Raw genomic sequence first — 19495 nt, forward strand, 5'->3', positions numbered from 1 at the left:
GTTTCATTCATCAAAATATACTAGCAAAGTTGAATAGTCTAGGTGATAGCAAATTTGAATATTCAATCAAAGTACCAAACTACCCAATCAGAAAATATTCTAGACATGTAATTATAAAGGCTTTTAAAAACACCAAGTTCCTCAATTCAAAATCGAGATTGGATCCATTTTATTTGACATTTAATGATTGGTGATGAATTTCTCTGATAACGATAATTACAATTATTATAATATGCTGATCTATTTCTAATAACAGAGCAATCTTCATTTTCATTCAGTTTTTATCACATAAAAGAGATGGAAATTGAAATGTTGGGAATAAAGAGTCTAAGGTTGTGATTTTTCACAATTTATACATTCATGTATTGTCTAGTTTTAATTGATAGATCTGAGTTATCGTACTCAGCTAATTATTAAGCAAATATTCTACAAGAAATCTCAAAGTTTTCATCAAAAATTAAATCTCTATACCTGGGTATCTTATTAAAATTACATCAATAAATAAAACAATTTTATATAAATTATTTTGAGGAATTTTCCACAAAGAAAATCACCACCAACCCTCAAACATCAACCAGGGAAATCCTATTTACGCATCTCATAAATTTATCACATTACAACAGATGAGCGCGCACATACAAACACATAGAAGTGAAGAGAGAGAGAGAGATAATAGAGAAGCCAAAACTCAACACAAACAGATAGAGACGTAGTAAAAACAAAATTATACAAACTAAAAACAAACAAACAAACAACAACAGACAAGCATAAGAGAGTAGAGTAGTAAAAAAATAGTCGTAGGTAAAAAGTAAAAATAAATGAGATGATTTTGACTGACATACCAAACAGAGTAAAGAGGGCGTCAGGTGTGACCATCTATGAAGCACCGAACGTAGAGTAGAGTAGTAGAACAATAGAGTGGTCATAGTAGTAGCAGAAATTAGTAGAGGGTTGTAGTAAGAAGGTTAGGTTTTTGTCACATCATCCAGACATCAGCAGGAACAGAGAGAGACAGAGAAAAAACAAAAATAAAACGACTGGTAAGTAAAAAGAGAATAAGTAGTAGAGTAGAAACAGTTAAAGATAATAATAAATATTATATAATGAACATGAGCGAAAAACTTACACGAGAAAATGATTGAAATTTGTTGTTGGTTTGTAAGTAAATACAGTTATAGTAAAAGTAAGTAATAGTCAAGGTATAGGTGACCATAGTCAAAGCACTAATATGTATCAGTTATTGTAAAATATTGTGGCGTTACTTGTATGGATTGGTTCTTGTCAAATAATATTGTGACACTAATTTGTAGAATCCAATTATATTAAACGAGCAATTTCTGTATAGACTATATTTCTATTTCTGGTTATTTATGTTCAACGGATCACAAAAACGGCTCTAACGATTCTCATGAAATTTGGAACATAGTAGGTTTATGATATAAAAAAAATTCGATTGTACTAGGTCTCATCCTTGGGAAAACTTGCTGAACGACATTAAAAGGATACTCATAGGCACCTCTAATACAAGGCCGCGGCCTACGATATCGCAACGTCGCAGTGTAATCTAATACATGATTGGTGAAAAAGATTTAAAAAAATACCAGCTGATCTTTTTCACCAATCATGTATTAGATTCTAGGCCTACACTGCGACGTTGCAATATCGTAGGCCGCGGCCTTGTATTAGAGGTGGCTATGGGATAATAAATTCATCCTTGGCTGAAACAGCTGTGGATAGTAAAAAAGTAAGTGAGCGAGTGAGTATGTGAAAAATCAAAATATCGCATCCCCGAAATTCATAAGCTGACGTATAGCCAGCTGTGAAATATAAACACGATCATTTTAGGGAATTGTGTTCTGTTTATCAATAAATAAAAATAACGAGCGAAGCTCGGTGCCCCAATATTTGATATAATATTGCACTGATTCTTGTGAGAAAAAAACAAAGTTAAAGTAAAAATATTATAGAAAAACACGAACGTTAAAATATTCAGTATTCAAACAAAATATATCCAGATTCAGTGTTCTTTCTTTCTATAGTTGAATCAATGTATAATCTATTTTATAAAATATAATTATAGTAGGTACCCTTTAAAATAAAAAAAAGATTGAAAATACAATTTTGTTTATTAATTTCAAAAGGTACTATAATATTCTATTCTATAAATAAATGAAAGTAACCCTGAATTCATACATTTTAAGAAGCCATGTGTAATCTATATAATTCGTGGGCCTTGGAGTATGAAAAAGGTAAATACCTTATTGAATTCAATGGAAAAAGGACTTGATTTTGAAAATTTGCTGCTTGATTCTTAAAAGCTGCTCTTAGTAAACATCAAAGTAAACAAAATTGAAGCTTATTTGTTCCCAACTGAGAGTTTTGAAGTGAATATGATTCAATCAAACCTGAATTAATTAATTTGAAGATTAAATTTCATGATTTTGATTTTTTTTAATATCTCTGGGAAATAATACTATCTCCGCCCATGAAAATGTTTCAATGCAGTATTTTTTAAAAAATATAACACTGGATAAAATCCAAGCTAAATTCAATAAAACTCTATGTGTGCTGATTTATATATTTTTCTACTAATTTGTTTACAAATTGTCTTAAAATGTTTCTTATTAGTGCCGTCCCATGGCAGAAAAGTAGAGCATCAGAAAGAAAAGCAATTTTTAGTTTGTTGCACACATAGTAAGCATAAAAAAGCATAAAAAGAAGACTGGAAAATGTTAACAATTAAAATGAACAAGGGCAGTAAGTTATGAATGAATTTTTAGAAAACATTATTGTGAAATTAGGAGCGAAATTACGGAAAATTGATGAAATACAGAACAACCAAGATTTTTCAACCCAATGGAAAGAAGTTACTACAAGAATATTATCTAATAAAATTAAATTGTTTGCTTGGGTACAAGAAATTTCGATAAATAAACGAAAAGATTTTGTTGAGAGTTGAAGAGAAATGAAGATGCGTTTACACCAAAGTTATCAACAGAATGTTAATAACTTAATCCTCATAGATTCTATCAGATTGAACGGAGCTCAACAAACACATTATGTGTATGATACGTTATGTTCAACTATTAGAATCTATAAGGATTGAATTATTAACATTTTTTTAATAACTTTGGTGTAAACGCAGCATAATGTGAACTATATTTTATACCTATTGTAACTAGGGGATCGGATTCTTGTGATACAAAAAGGAGTTTCAAGATATTTCAGAAATCAAAGTTTGGATTTCGTGGGAATATGAACTAGGCCTACATGGAATTTGGTACATACAGTTTTTCATCTTGAACACCAGCCCACTTACTAGAATTGTTATAATCCATAACTAACTACAGAATTCCAAATTAATTATTTCAAACAACATAAAACATTTCTTTCTTTTTTGAATTCAACACATACACTCTACGCCATGAGTATGATCACCTATTAAAAAATAAAAACATTTTTGGCAGACTTTCATCAAGTTAAAATATTAAAAACAAAACTTGAACATTCAAATTCTGAGAAAAATCAGATTGACTACCCAGAATATTCTTTACTTTGGTACCATTATCTTCATACTCTAAAATAGAGTTTATTTTATTTTGATACTTGAGAGATATTTTTTAATTAATCTTAGAAATAAAACGGGCTTGAAAGTCAACAAATATTTGACAAGAATCTTAAAAATATTAATAAAATAATGAAAGTCTACCATTATCAAATCAATGACATTTGTTCAAATTCAAAATAAAATTCATTTGTCAAATGATATAAAAGTCTTTAGAATTTGGAAAATATTATAGTTCAATTGATTTTGATGAGAGGATGCACTGAATAAACATAACTACTATATTATTTCAGTATGAAATACGTGAATGATCCAAAATATCTAAATATAAAATTTGTGTCTCAAGCTACTTCCAAATTTTCACCAATGTGAATTCGAAGAGGATAATCTTGAACACGTATAAGCATAGACCAATCAAAGTATGAAGGATAGTTTTTGTATTACTTCAACTTCTACAAGAATTACTGTATTCCTTGAATATATTTTGAAAATATTATGAAAAATTCAAATGTTTCTCCTATCAGAGAAAATAATAGTCTATTCATATTCATTTATTAGGTCAAAACATAACAATATTGGAAAGAAAAAATCAGATTATTACAGTTAAACTGACAATAATATTGTGCAAATACATCCTCATCTCAAAATCAGTTGAAAATTATCCAAATATCACAGAGATAATAGAAGATTTTTACCATTTATGCTGACAAAATGCAGTCAAGAATGTTTTTAACATCTATTCCAACCACCTAAGACATTTATGAACAGAAAAGATTTGTTCATGTTATTTATTGACAAATAAACACAAAATAAATCTTGTAACTGAGTTAAAGTTTTCTAGAACGAAAATTACAAGAATAATCAATGATTCTTCAACTGGTTTATTTGATGATTTGAATGATATTGAATTTAAAAACACAGAAATGAATTTAAAGTATGTTAACTACACTCGTAAAAACTATAGAAATCTATATACTTTATAAACCGACAAAAACAGATTAATAGAAGTTTTGATTAGATGAATTAATTGCGATCTGTGACAGCAAAAGATATCGAATTATTAAATTTCCAAAACTGAAGATAAAGTTCAAAGGTGGTTGAAATCAAAGCAAGATACCAAGAGCCAAATACAAATACATAACAAATGCATTCTTTCTCAATTCAATAGAAGAATGCTTCAAAGTAAGTCTTTACAACTTGAAGTTTATTTCACCGATTACTTAAAAACATTTTCACTTGATATTTTAATTATTTTACTTTAAATAAAAATTAGGATTTAACAATAAAACACATTCAGCACGTACTCACCTTTAATTGGGGGGAAATATCTATCAAAATCATTTTAATAATTACAATTCATTTGATTGGATTTGAAAAAAAATTAAATAAAATCTTGTTTTCTCCATAACATCAACACTATTCTCAATGGAAATGATTCAATACTTTTGCGTAATCGATTTTAAATTCTGGTTTTTCTTAAACCTTTCTCATTTGAAAAAACTAATTTCAATGTTACATTCTATGTTTCCTTCCATCTTCTAATCTTCTACCTGTCTCTTTTCATCTTATTCTGTACTAATCTAATCTAATTAGATGAATTTCCATCTAGATGTTTACGCTGTTGTCAATATTTGCAGTAGCAGAAGTCTTCGGGGTGATTTACAGCATTTAATTGGGATTTCCATTCAATAATAATTACCAATCTAATTAGTTTACTGACTCATTTTATTTGTACAAGTATTTGATAAAAGGTAATCTATAAAAATATAGTATGCGTTATAAGCTGAATGAATAAGGACGTTTCAGCTTAGAATATCATGAGAACAACATAAATAATTCATTTGACTGAATTGACTGACTATTAAAATTTTTAACGTTTAATTGTACTTCTATATTTTTCATTACAGAAGTGTTTTTATTTTGTTTATTATTAGCCTACCAGTGTTTGTCATAGGTCTTGAAAGACCTTTACAGTAGTTTTAATGTGAAACCCCCAACTGATTTACTCAATTTTCAAGCAATGCAGGCATGCACTGAGTGTAAAATCTCCTTTCAAAATTTACAACTTCAACGAAAATTCAACATTCTGCCATCAATTGAAGTGGAGAAGATACTACAAACAATGGAAGAGATATCAAATCAAGAAATTGACAAAAATATCTTGAGATTAATGCTACAGTACTATCAAAAAGTCAGTAAGGAGTTCAGATAACAATAGAGAAGTATTTTTATGATCAAAGTAGCAGCAGAATTATTTATATTAAAATAGACTACCTTTCCACTTATGCTCAAGTATTTTCCAAAAACAAGATTATAATTTGGTAGAATTTACATAGCAGAGAATAAGAACAACATGTTTTATGCTCAAGTGATCTGGGAATTGAAATTACTATAGAAGACAGAGGTCCGGTTACACAAAAGCCTGTTGAATATTAATCAAGATTAAAGGTCACGAGAACCAATCAGAGAAGGCTTTTTTGAGATGAAAGCTTTCCTGATTGGTTATCGTGGCATTTAATCAAGGTTAAAATTCAATAGGCTTCTGTGCAGCCGGAACAGAGAGTTCTAAATTAGCTCAACTTATAGACAATATACTTTATTTTAGCAGTATTATTTTTCAGAAGTTTTGAGATATACTCAAAATATCAGACAAGAAGTTCTCTCTAACTATATAGATAGATACTACTATATATTATAAGACCAAGTTCCTACATCAAAGCAGACGTCAGCACAACAGAAGAGAACAAAACCTATTGGTGGGTGAGTACAGCTTTGAGAACGTGAAAGACTTCACCTACCTGGGAGTTAATATAACAGCGGACAGAGATGAGATGAAAGAAATACAGAAGCGGCTCAATACGGGGAACAAAACATTCTTCTCTATGCTGCAGATATTCAAGTCTAGAAGCGTCCATAGAAATATAAAGGCTAGATTATATAAGTCCATAATACGTACAGTGGTCACGTATGGAAGCGAAGTTTGGACATTAACATCAAAGGCAGCAGGCAATTTAGACCGCTGGGAAAGGAAAATGCTGCGTAGAATATATGGACCTGTGTGTGATGAGGGTGTCTGGCGAATAAGAAATAACAACGAATTAGCTGCACTCTATAAGGAGCCACCCCTGTCCATATATGTCAGACTGAAACGTTTAAGATGGGCAGGGCATGTGGAGCGGATGCCTGACACTCGCGCCCCCAGGAAAATATATATGGGACAGCCAGGAGGCAAGAGACCGGTGGGGAAGCCAAGACTGAGATGGGCGGATGGTATTTCCAAGGATGCAGCAGAACTCCTTCGCATCAGGAACTGGAGAAGGAAGGCAAGAGATCGTGACGAATGGAGGCGCAGAATTGAGGAGGCCAGGGCTCGATTTGGGCTGTAGCGCCATCGAAGAAGAAGAATATATTATATAGTAGGGGAAGTAGGCCTAATAGATAAAACATACCACAAAATAATAGTTTTGTAGAAGAGTAGAAGACTCTATTTGAAGTGAGCAAAAGAAGAATAACAAATTGATGATAAATTAACATGAACGTTGCAAAAATAATAATTTTTTTGTGTATCAAACTTTGTATGAAAACCAAGTAAAATATTCACACAGGTGTAATAATATTCAGATCACTTTTTCTAGATAATAATACATGTTTACTCAATTAACCACATTTGAATAGATTGAGATAGTGAGAGAATATAAGATGGAAGGAACTACATCAACAAATAGCTGTTATTTTAATAATGCTTGAATATGTGTCTAGCAGAAGTAGGATAATGTCTTAAAACAGTTACAATTGCAAGAATTATTACATACAATATTCAAGATGAAGAGAATCAAAGACAGCACAAGAGAGAAAAAAGAGAGTATGTGCTGAGCTAAGAGTGCTCTTAAGAGACCCGTCTTCATTGCCACAAATCTTAAGGAAAAAGTTGCATACAAGTTGCTGTTGTACACCAATTTGAGATACTAGTTTCGGTTGTTATACCACTATACAACTGAAAGCTTTTAAACATTGATCAGCAGAATATTATATAGTGTGGGTGATGTTCTACGATTGGCCATCAGCTGTCGACCAATGGAGGTTGAACTCTACTGCCATTGGCCAAGACAAGGCACGCCCAAATATTCCAAATATGGTTATGAGAGCTGTTAGGCAACAACCAATGATGAGAAACTTGGAAACTAACAAAACCAAATATTGAATAACATAAGAAAGAATGTAAGAATATACTATTTGAAAACTGGAGAACACGGAATACAAATACTTGATCAAAATACAAAGGTAGAAAAGGTATATAAAGGGTGGACCAAGGTTGAATTCGAAATTGAAATAACAAGAAGCTAGAAACTAAACTACTACTAAGACCAATTTCGTGGTGTTGTACGTGGCTGAAATTGGTCTTTTAGACTAGACATGGAATCGTTTTTCATTAGCCTAGTTATTTCAAATTGTTTCTAAAATGTCCAATTGTCTACCTCTGCCATATTCATCCATAAATTCAACATTTTTCTTTAAGATTATTAACAATAAAATGCTTGACAAAATCTCGTATTTTTTCCAATGTTTGATATGCTATTTTTTACCCTCCCATAGTGACCCACATCACAATATCTATGAGTCCCAATGCAGCTTACAAAATAATTCCTCTTTCAAGGGGTATTTTCAGTTGTTCAGAGTGTTTCAGAGAAACGGGGAATTTTGAAAGTTGAATAATTTCAAGAAAAAAAATCTTTAAATAAAGTTTTCATATCATTCAATAGTAAAATAATGCCGTTTTAGAATAAATAATACAGCAATATTTATTTTTTGAAGATGACATCTTGCAGGTGTATTCCTTTTCTACGCAAACATTCCTGTAGTCTCTTCATCACATTGTCCATGAATGGTTTGACGTAACATTACAACTGGAATTTGAAATCACTTCTCGAATCTTGGTTTTCAATTCTTCCGTTGTTGCAGAATTGAAAGCCAAGAATCGAGAAGCAATTTTAGAAATTCCAGTTGTAATGTTACGTCAAACCATGCATGGACAATGTGATGAAGAGACTACAGGAACGTTTGCGTAGAAAAGAAACACACCTGGAAGATGTCATCTTCAAAAAATAAATGTTACAGTATTATTTATTCTAAAACGGCATTATTTTTACTATTGAATGATATGGAAAACTTTAATTATAGATTTGTTTTACTTGAAATTATTCAACTTTCAAAATCTCCTGTTTCTCTGAAACTCTGAAACACCTCGTAGTAAGAATAAAATTGATATTTGAGAAACAGTGGGACTTAGCAGGGACCGCATTATCATATTATAATACTGATGTCGATGTAAGCCGACAACAACTCTCCTCAACTATCGATTGTGTGGCAATGAAAACAGAGCCTTGTCACTTGCTACAAGACAGTTTGGAGTCTAGTCTAGTGGCATGTGTAAACCCGTAGCTTGCTACTGACCTCTTCGTTGAGATTGCTGACTAGCAGCACACAAGTGTTGCCAGGTGCACCCATTTGCCCGGGCAGCCGCAGGCCGCTTGCGGCTAGAGCCGCAGCCGAAGCCGCAGCCCCCGCACCACCGCCGCCCAGTGAGAAACCTCCCAGTGGAATGCCTGCAAATCAAAATTATCACCAATTAAAACCACAAACAAGTCAACAATAATAAACTGGTAAAACTAGACACAAATCAAAATAAAATCAAATATTATGTACAATTATTGTGTTTTGTGTATAAATATCTTGTTTTTTCTATTATTGTATGACTATTGTCGATATGGTGCTCGTCACTAGCCATGACATGAAAAATAAACCAAATCAAATTTCTTAATTGAATATAATAACTAGTACACAATTAACATATTTTCTGAAAAGGTATTTGAAAAGTGCTACTTGAACTGTTTGATAATAAAACACTATAGTGTGGTCCACGTTATAATGGCAGTGTTTAATTAGCAATGGTATTGCTATCCTTGTCTATCATTCAGCAAAGCGGATAGCGCAATCTCTTTCTTGCTTTGCTCTGTTGCCAGATCGTATTTTAACAATGTAGAATTAATAATAAATTAACAAAATATTCAATCTTGATTATGAAAATTCATTATGAAATCATATTATTTCTTGCTTGATAAAATATAATTGATTATTTTAAACGATGATGAACAGTTAATATTACATCAGTTACCCTCCATATAAGGCATTGACAAGACAGATAATCGGCAACGTTGTTCTCCTATCTTTCTCCACTGCCATTATAACGTGGACCTCACTATAGAATATTGTCTGAAAATCTCACGAATCTATTAGAAAGTTGCAAATATGTTTCAACAGCTATGACGTCATCTTCAGTGTGATAATGTTTATACACAATGTTCTAGTGCTTCATTATGGACTAGCAGGTAACCTGTGCTCCGCAAGGGTCTGATTTAAAACTTGACAAACTGAAAACTTGATGTACTGGAATCTTGACGAATTTAAAATGGGCCTATAACCATCCTCGGTAAATTAAGAATCTATATGCATAATTTCAAGTTAATCAGTTGAGTAGTTGAGACGTGATGATGCGTCATTCGTCGATTTCCTATCCCGTACGTGTGTAAGCCAATTCTTTCTTTTATTATATTATAGATGTCAGAACCTGGTGAAGCCACGGAATAAGGCTCAGTTATAAATACATAACATTAGAAAGTGGTTAACAATTTATATTAGTGTTTTTCATTATGGAAAAATACCACAGCTGTAATGTTAAACTCTAATGCTAAACTTTAATGTAAAATATTGACTCTCCCTAAACGATCCACCCTGAAACCATAAACAAATTAGGGAAACAAACTGAAGCGAAAGTCACTAATCCATTCAAAAGCTCAGACAAACATAAAATTATTAATGCAGGATCAACCGTATTTAACTTGGGGGACCGGCAATGAGAACGTATGATTTTTAAAGCTGGTAATAACTCTGTTACATAATCAAAATATTCATCCCCATCTCCTACTCGTCTTCTCTCTCTCTCTCTCCTCTCTCTCTCTCTCTCTCTCCTCTATCTCTCTCACTCTCTCTCTCTCACACACAAACACAACAACCAACCCCCCTCAAACCACTAGTTATTGTACAAAATAAATCCGGGTTGGGAGAACGCGAATCGGGGGATTCATTATCGGTACCCCCTTCTCCCCAAATTCTCTATATCTGCGTAAATTTCTCCAGCCTCTTCTACACAATCAGAAATGGTGGTGCTTTTCTGTATTTGCCCTCCAACTTTTTGGATCACTGGGTCTCTGTGTGCCCCCATTTTGAGTATCTGGAGAGAGAGAGAGTGTGAGAAGGGGAAACAGGATTTTGGGGTTCAGAGGATTTTCTAAAAACAAAACCCCAACCAAGGAGGCTAAGTGGATTAATATTGGTTTGTTATGTGTGGTTGAAACAGAGAGAGTGTGTTCGAGAGGGAGAGGGAGCTTTGAAAGTCACTGATTTCTACTTTTAGAATCTCCGACCTTTTGGTTTTCGACCATCGATGGAATAAATAAAGTAGAGTGGTCTGCCTTTGAAGTCTGTAATAGACCTCAATTATCGTTCATTTCTCTTTAGATCTTTGCAATTTTAGTATTCAAAGGTCAATTGAAATATGTTGCTTTTTTAAATCGTTTCAGTTTTTCACCATCGATGAGATAAAAATGGAGTAGAGTGCTCCCTTTGTAACTTCTGAGAGACTCGAATAATCTATGTTCAATTCATGCAAATACAGTCATGAATTTGTACAGAATTTCAGGAACCTATATGTTTCTTGTATCCCAAGGTGCGTACAGATATACGCGCCGCGAACATGAGCAATTCACTTTCAATCAGCTGATGCCAAGCTTTTTATATCTGCATCTTACCTTTTCTGTAAAAATACAGATATTGTCAGCTGATTAAAAGTGAATTGCTCATGTTCGCGGCGCGTATATCTGTACGCACCTCTACGAAGTAGGCTATTGTTTTGGTTTATATAGTATGTACAACATTTTCTAGAGTATCGTTTGCTCTACAACATTCGCAGCTAGATCCTTCCTTGCTGATTATGATACCCACATCAGCCCTAGGCTTGTGCCAGGGAAGATGTTGAGATATTAAGGTGCGTACAGACTTTTGCTCTGCTCCGCAACCGAACGTCACTCCAGCAGAGCGATTGATGATCGACCGGCGAGCAACAGTGGTTCGACCAGGGAACGCGAGAAGATCTAACATCTTCTGAACGTTCATGATGGGTGTGTGGGCGGAGCGACTGTGGTTCGAGGGCGGTACGAGGGAGGAGCGTGCTCGATGCGGGTTGGAAGCGCGAATATGTGTACGCAGCTATAGTTGGCCTACAGTTTTAGGTGGGTTCCAAACGACTGGGAAATGATTTTGAAGGCTCAGATCATAACCGTCAGTTGAAGGAGTTGGCCTAAGAATAATTTTTCTCATTATGAACTTGGAATGTATTGACAGATTTATATCCTAGCTAATTATTAGAAAAGTCTGACAAACGAAATATCACTATATAACATTATTTCGAGGATTAATTGGAACAAATAAAATTCTTCTTCTAGTATATGTGATTAAACTCTCACACTAAACAGGAAAAATATGTATAGAAATTACATAATATTCACGGACTAAACCGGAATTTATATTTAAAGATACCCTTTGATTGAATCAGCTAATGAATGGACCAGTGTTACTTCGCTTCTATATTAGGCCTATAGAGGCAATATTCATGAAAGACAATGTAATTAATTTCTAAAATATTATTATTTGAACAGAAAACTAAAAAGTACCTGGGTAATGCACCCAAGAAAGAAAGTAGTATTTAAACTGAACAAAACATGCAATTCTACACTTGAAAACTACTATTAGTATCAAACAAATAGAAAAATAGAACACACATAATAGTTATACATAGTTATTAGAAACACAGTTAATAAATTACCACAAAACATGCTCTACTTATGTCTTAAATGCTATGATAATGACATGAACATAATTATGATAATGACATGAACATAATTATGATAATGACATGAACATAATTATGATAATGACATGAACATAATTATGATAATGACATGAACATAATTATGATCATGATTCTCGAAATGGAACAGGACCAAAATGTTTTCAATTGAATGTAACTTCATATGAATTGAAGATGGTACCATACTTTACCGTTTTGTGGAATAAAAATTCAAAAGAATATTCCTTTTTCACCCAGAGATGGAATGAAGCTAGACCTTGGATCGAATGGAGAGCTTCACCCTACAAGACATGTAAACTGGAAATTGCCCTATGTTTCAAGGGGAAACGACACTTCAAAAATCCCCATAATCACCTACTTTAGAAAACCTAAGAATCTAATTATCTCTCTAAAAAACGTTGTAAAAAAGAAAAATAAATCATCTTGTATTGTAGCTTAAAGCAGTCAATATTAGAATTTCCGCTCCAGTAAACGGAACTTCCCAGTAACTTTTAGTATACGTCCAGTATAGCTAGGATTCTCTTCAGAAAAGACGATCGATTTTCAGTTGAATATTTCTGTAGAATCTTGTAGAAATTTCTTTCATCCTGTTCTAGACAGAAAGTCTAGAAACATTTTTTTTTCTCACGAGAGGAAGACTTCCAAAAGCACTACTAGATCCATAAGACAGTATCACCAAACAAGTTACTCCTATCTCTCTGAAAAATCATGGAAGATTCGAGAAGAAAACTTGAAAAATTGCTGCATCATCCGCTGAAGAATAAAGGTTCAAGTATATGGGTTTCAGCCTTCAAATACCTCAAATCCAGCCCATTGCTGAACTATAAATTCCAACTACCTTGCAGAAGGATCGAGTAGAAATCACTATAATGAGGTTCACGTTATAATGGCAGTGGAGGAAGATAGGAGAAACACGTTGCCGATCCTCTGTCTTGTCAATGCCTTCCATAGACGGTAGCTGATAAAGGTTTATTGATGTAATATTGACGGTTCATTCTCGTTTAAAATAATTAATTATATTTTATTAAGTAGGAAATTATATTTTTCAATAATTTTGAAATGAATTTTCATAATTAAGATGACATATCTTGTTTGCGCTATTAAATTATTAATTCTACATAGTTAAAAGGCGATCTGGAAACAGAGCAAAGCGAGGAAGAGATAACGCTATCCGTTTTGTTGAATGATAGACAAGGATAGCAATACCATGGCAAATCAACCACTGCCATTATAACGTGGACCTCACTATAGAAGAGTGATTTGGTTTTCTATTCTCTCTGCTATCACAGGAAGGTTCCAGGCGAACAAGACTTCAAAACCACTTCATTTTGTCCCAGATCCCTATTTGCTGAAGACTATAAAAACTATAAGATTTCCTTATCTAATCATGCCAAGACCACAACCTCATCCAAATTTCCACTCATTTCTCTACAGAACCCAAATAAAAAGAAGTCTTTAATTCAACCTTTTCTTACTCCTTAACATCAGTATCCTCTTAAAAACGTCTATAAGAAAAACGCCTTCAATTCAAATGTTGTTCTCTGCTTTCTCCTAAAGTTAATCAAAGGTTCCTATAGTCAAATCACTCATGTCAAACCAAATTCTCAACCTTTTCTTGTCCCATAACCTCTTTCCTAACCTTAGTTTTCTCTAAAAAAAATACAACCAAAAATGAGGCCTTCAATTCAATAGTCGTTCTCTGCTTTCTCCTAAAGTTCACCGTAGGTTCCTATAGTCATACCACTCATGCCGGAACATAACCTCATTCTTTTACTCCTTAACCTCTTTTTTAACCACATTTCTCTAAAAAATACAATCGAAAGAGAGGCTTTCAATTCAATAGTCGTTCTCTGCTTTCTCCCAAAGTTGAAATAAGGTTCCTATAATAGTCATACCACTCATGCCAGAACAAAACCTCAACCATTTAACCTCATTCTTTTACTCCTTAACCACTTTTTCAACCACAGTTCTCTAAAAAATACAACCAAAAATGAGGCCTTCAATTCAATAGTCGTTCTCTGCTTTCTCCTAAAGTTGACCATAGGTTCCTAAAGTCAAACCACTCATGCTAGGCCAAAACCTCAACCTTCTAACATTATTCTTTTGCCCGTTAATCCGATTTTGTTCCCCGCTTTGAGTTAATTGAACTCACCGGCAACAGGTGAGCCGGCATATGGCGCAGCCAGAGGCGACGCGAGGCCGTGCAGCGGTTGGAAGGGAGACGGCAGCACGCCTCCACCTGAAAATCAACCAAATTTATTGCCGCTAGACTGCTAGAGCAATACCTAGAGCAATAGGTAGCTCAAGTATGGGGTGTACAGAATAGAGTAGATTCAGCCGGGGTGTAGAGAGAAGGAAGTAGTAGAGAAGAAGAAAGAAGAAGAAATCTGCCATTAGTTATATTCACCCACCGCTAGAGCAATAGCTAACTCAGGTATGGAGTAGAGCCGGGGTGCAGAGCAAAGGGTAGTAGTAGAAGAAATTTACCACAAGTTGATTAAAAGATAATAATTTTCTTCTTGTGAAAAAAAATTGAATTTGAAATCAACCTTCCTCCTTTCATACAGAGAAGGAGCCCGTTGTTCAATTTCAATCATGAACAGATCAGGAGAGACATTTATCAATGGAATTTAATCACGGTTAAAATTTAACAGGCTTCGGTGCAACCGAATATAGGAGGGAAAAGTTCAACACAACAATTGATAATTGTATCGGTAGCCCACTATTTCAACAGAATGATTGAAATTATCTTCGAGAAGGGGTTCTGAGTTTCTAGATATGTAACCGAACCATTACCAGGGTAGAGTTAACGGAGTAAATAAGGCTAAAGGGTTGCAGTGCAATAGAAAAGGGAGAGAAATAAGTAAATAGCTAATTTCAGCGTGAAGAAATGTATTTGTTTTTTACTAATATCTTGAGTATAGAGAAAATGGTTTTGAAATCTTGAAGTGAAAGTATAATGGCGAGGAATGAGCCTTTATAACCATCAATAGTATAAGTGCATTAGAATATTATTGTTTCTATAGTGAGGTCCACGTTATAATGGCAGTGGAGAAATATAGGACAACAACGTTTCCGATTCTCTGCCTTGCCACTGCCTTCTATGGAGTATAGCTCATATCTGATGTAATATTAACTGTTTAAAATAATCAATTATATTTTATTCGTCAGTAAAATATATATTTTTCAACGTTGCAGAGGTAGAAAAGGATAGCGCTATTTGCTTTGTCAAATGATAGACAAGGATAGCAACACCAATGTTGATCAGATACTGCCATTATAACGTGGACCTCATAATAGGTAACTGCATGGTTAAATGAAACATATTATGTTTGGTGAATGGCTACGGAAAACTTTGTCTTTTTCATGAAAAATACTGATATTTTGATAAACTGTATTAATATTGAAGTATGACGGATTACAGACAAAGAAAGAGGCATGCTCAAGAAAGGACAGGTATCGGAAGAGAAACCCCAAAAATGGGCTGGATATACAAAAATCTCTGAACAAGGACAAAATACAATTAAAATTTTGAATAAATAAACAAAAAATCGTGATTTACAGACGAAATAACAGAACAAAGTTCAAGAAGGATAGTTCAAAGATGAGAAACGAAGAAAGGGTTTTCAGACAAGATATAGAAGAAGCAGAAGAAGAATAGACAAGATAAATACGATACAACAAGAACACAAAAATAACATACACAAATCGAAAAATACAATATGAATAACACTTGCACTTTCATTATACTCAACTGTGATACTATCATACGCATATCAGCCAATATTTTTTCATATCATATAAACGACAATACGTAATGTTTTGAAATACAGAGAAAAGGTAAAGATAGAAGACTGTTCATAACAGAGAGGGAAATAGTAAAGTGGACTAAGCCAGAGAGAAGAAGAAGATAAATCAAAAGAGACGAAAATTTCAAGACGAAATAGAAGCAACAAAATAGCATAAGAGACAAAACTGAGAAAACAAACTGGGCACAGAATCAAGTTCTGAATAAACCAAGTGCAAAAGAGAGGAAGAAGAACGTCTTAGAATTGCAGAGAACAGAAGAAGGGAGAGAGAACAAGACGATTTATCGTGTAGAAGAGAGAACAGAGATCATTCAGAGATGAATAGGAGAGAGGAGAAGAATAACCGATAAGAATTTATCGTAGAGAAGAGAGAAATAGAATGCATCGTTCAGACGAAGATGAAACATAATAAAACAAAGATCATTCAAAGAGAAGACAACAGAATCGACGAAAGAGAGAGAAACCGTAATAAAGATGAAGATAAACAAGAGAAGAAGTCAAGGAGAGCAGAGGAGTAGAAATTCCAACTGAAAAAGAAATCTATAATATTTTTTCATAATATGAATTATCATCACCTGAATTTCAATGATTCTGAGAGGTAACTAACTTGAGTTAGCAAACGTTACCTTCTATTTTTCTTCAATATTTTTGCAATGAGAAGAGCATTTCTCCCTCACTTGTGTCTAAACTCTACATCTAACTCGCGCGTTAAACACCCTTATAATAAAACTGCTGTTATAAAATTCTGTTTCAATCATCAGTAGCCCTAAAAAGGAAAGTTAATAGAGCATTAAGGGCCGGTTTCTGAGCTCGGGATTTAGCTAAGTTCTAGACACTAAACAGCTGGAGTCAGAAAATTGGCTCCCGAAACGGGGCGAAGTCGCAGTCCACGTTTAAATTAGATAAATTTCGAAAAACTAGAAAATTGAACACAAAATAAAATAAACAGAAAATAGTGTAAAATATCAGCTGTTTTGAATTATTTAGGAATGTTTCATTTCGTTGAGGAAAAACGTTTCCAATTATTATAGAAATGAGAAAATAAAGATTATCATAGAAACTGCGACTACGCCCCGTTTCGGAAAGCCAATTTTCTGACTCCCGCTATTTGAAGACTAGAACTTAGCTAAATCCCGAGCTCGGCAACCGGCCCTAAGTCCGAATTGAAATTCGAATAACACAAAAAAATAGATAATATTGTCAAAACATATAAAATTTGAACAAAACTAATAATAATACTGTTTGCAAGAGAGGTTCACCTGCACACATGTAAACCACTTTACCAGCACAGGTATTCATGTAAACCTGCTCAAGTGAACCTTTGAGGGGTTTCCCACCCTCAAAAAACACATTTTCCCCAAAAACTTCAATTTCTTCCCGAATACACACTCCTGTATAGGAGAACCTCCCGGTAAACCTGCTCAGGTAAACTGCTTTACCCACCCTCAACAAAAATTAATGAACTACAGTTGGAATAAACTAAATAAACTATTAAATGAACTGTAGTGAGGTCCACGTTATAATGGCAGTGTGTGATTTGCCAACACCATTGCAAATGCAATCCTTGTCTATCATTCAACAAAGCAGATGGCGCTATATCTCTTTCACGCTTTGCGATGTTGCCACATCGTTTATCAGCAATGTAGAAATTCAGCTAATTGACAATAGTTATTTGTGCAACTAGTGCGCAAAGTGACAGTTTGCTGCACCGAAAGAAACGTTTACGCCCGAGCCGTAGGCGAGGGCGGAATGGTTTGTTGAGTGCAGCAGACTGTCACTTTGCGCACGTATTTCACATTAAGTTTTTCCTACAGTTACCATTGAATATGAAAAGTGGATAATTATGGGTAATATTGCCTGAAATGCATCAAATGTGTTTCTGTGTAATTTTATTATTGATAAAAACCTTAATTTATTGTCAAATTGAATAAAAATGTTGTCCTTGGTTATAATATCTAATACTAATAATTAGCTCGTTGTGCTTCGTTGCCCCTCTGCTCACTATAGCAGCCACAGCAATCACTGTTACCAACTTCATTTTGATTTTGCTGCACTGTTGCTCCATATAACCTACTAAGTATTTTGCGTTGCCATGTTGCAAATCTGGAGTGCAGAAAATTTTTTTCCGCACTAGAGCGGAAAAGTGATTCTTTGCGTTCTGTAATCAGTGCAGCAATGGCCACTTTTCAACGTAACTGTAGGAAAAATATTTTTCGCCACACTTGGATGTAATGAGCTGGTTTACGTGCGTCATATGGAGGCCGAAAGTGATTGTTTTCCGACCAGGCCGGTAAAACTTTACGGCCTAGGGCTGTAAAATGACCTTGAATAACAGCTGATCGTGTCCGATCCCGATCTCACAAAAGTCATAGAGAGATAATCTCATAACGACTGTAATAATCTATATAATTATGTATCGTGAATCGCGGTATTATGTCTATAATATATTTTATAAATTACTGTTAATAATTTAATATTTATTGTGTTTTTGATATCAAACAATGAATACAATGGCTGCATTGTCCATTGTCAGAAAGGTACGTATCGCAAGTATTTAAAAGTGAAGAATCGAATTTGAAATCAAAGTACAATAATTGTATCAATATTTAAAAGTGAGGTAGAGTAATAATTGTTCTTTTTTATTATCGAATTCCACTTCTTAATGCAATACAATCAACTATAATAACAAGAAAATACAGCAGAGATCTGAAGTTTAAGGTAAGCCTACTGGTGAAACTCAGCCTTGACTAAAAAATTCCTAGTAATTTTTCCGTAATTCATTATTAAAACTTTTAGATAATTTTTCTTTAATATTGAACCATATAGAGAAAACATTAGGCCCACTCAAGATTGAATCTTCGAATGTTTTCTCTATGATTTCAGAGCAATATTTTGTTGTGAAAATGCCGGCAAACCGGCTTCAAATTAATATGCTGCTATACACTATATTATAGTAGCCTACATAGGTTACCTGACTTAATTCAGAGTGAAAATTTTATTGTGAAACAGATAATAATATTAATTTTAATAATATAAGTCATGAGCCAAAGTCTGTTGTACCTTTGACTATAGAAAGAACCTTCTTCTATAGAAAGAACAACCTTCTTTCCATAGTCAAAGGTTGTACGCTTTTTAGGA

The 19495-nt window shown here is 33.7% G+C and overlaps 1 protein-coding gene across 8 annotated transcripts in view; it reads right to left on the reverse strand.

Annotated features, from left to right (window-relative positions):
• Window positions 1–19495, reverse strand: part of LOC111056377 (polypyrimidine tract-binding protein 1) — a 496090-nt gene that overhangs the window by 21988 nt on the left and 454607 nt on the right. For 6 of the 8 annotated variants that reach the window (XM_039439855.1, XM_039439854.1, XM_039439857.1 and 3 more), the window contains 3 exons: window positions 14701–14787; window positions 9017–9168; window positions 843–876 (listed from right to left, as the gene is read on the reverse strand). In XM_039439855.1, coding sequence (XP_039295789.1) covers window positions 843–876; window positions 9017–9168; window positions 14701–14787 — 273 coding nt within the window. The remainder of the gene's footprint in view (window positions 1–842; window positions 877–9016; window positions 9169–14700; window positions 14788–19495) is intronic. The other 2 variants (XM_039439858.1, XM_039439856.1) reach the window with 1 other exon arrangement.

Source organism: Nilaparvata lugens, chromosome 13 (genome assembly GCF_014356525.2).
Source record: "Nilaparvata lugens isolate BPH chromosome 13, ASM1435652v1, whole genome shotgun sequence".
NCBI classification, from domain to species: domain Eukaryota; kingdom Metazoa; phylum Arthropoda; class Insecta; order Hemiptera; family Delphacidae; genus Nilaparvata; species Nilaparvata lugens.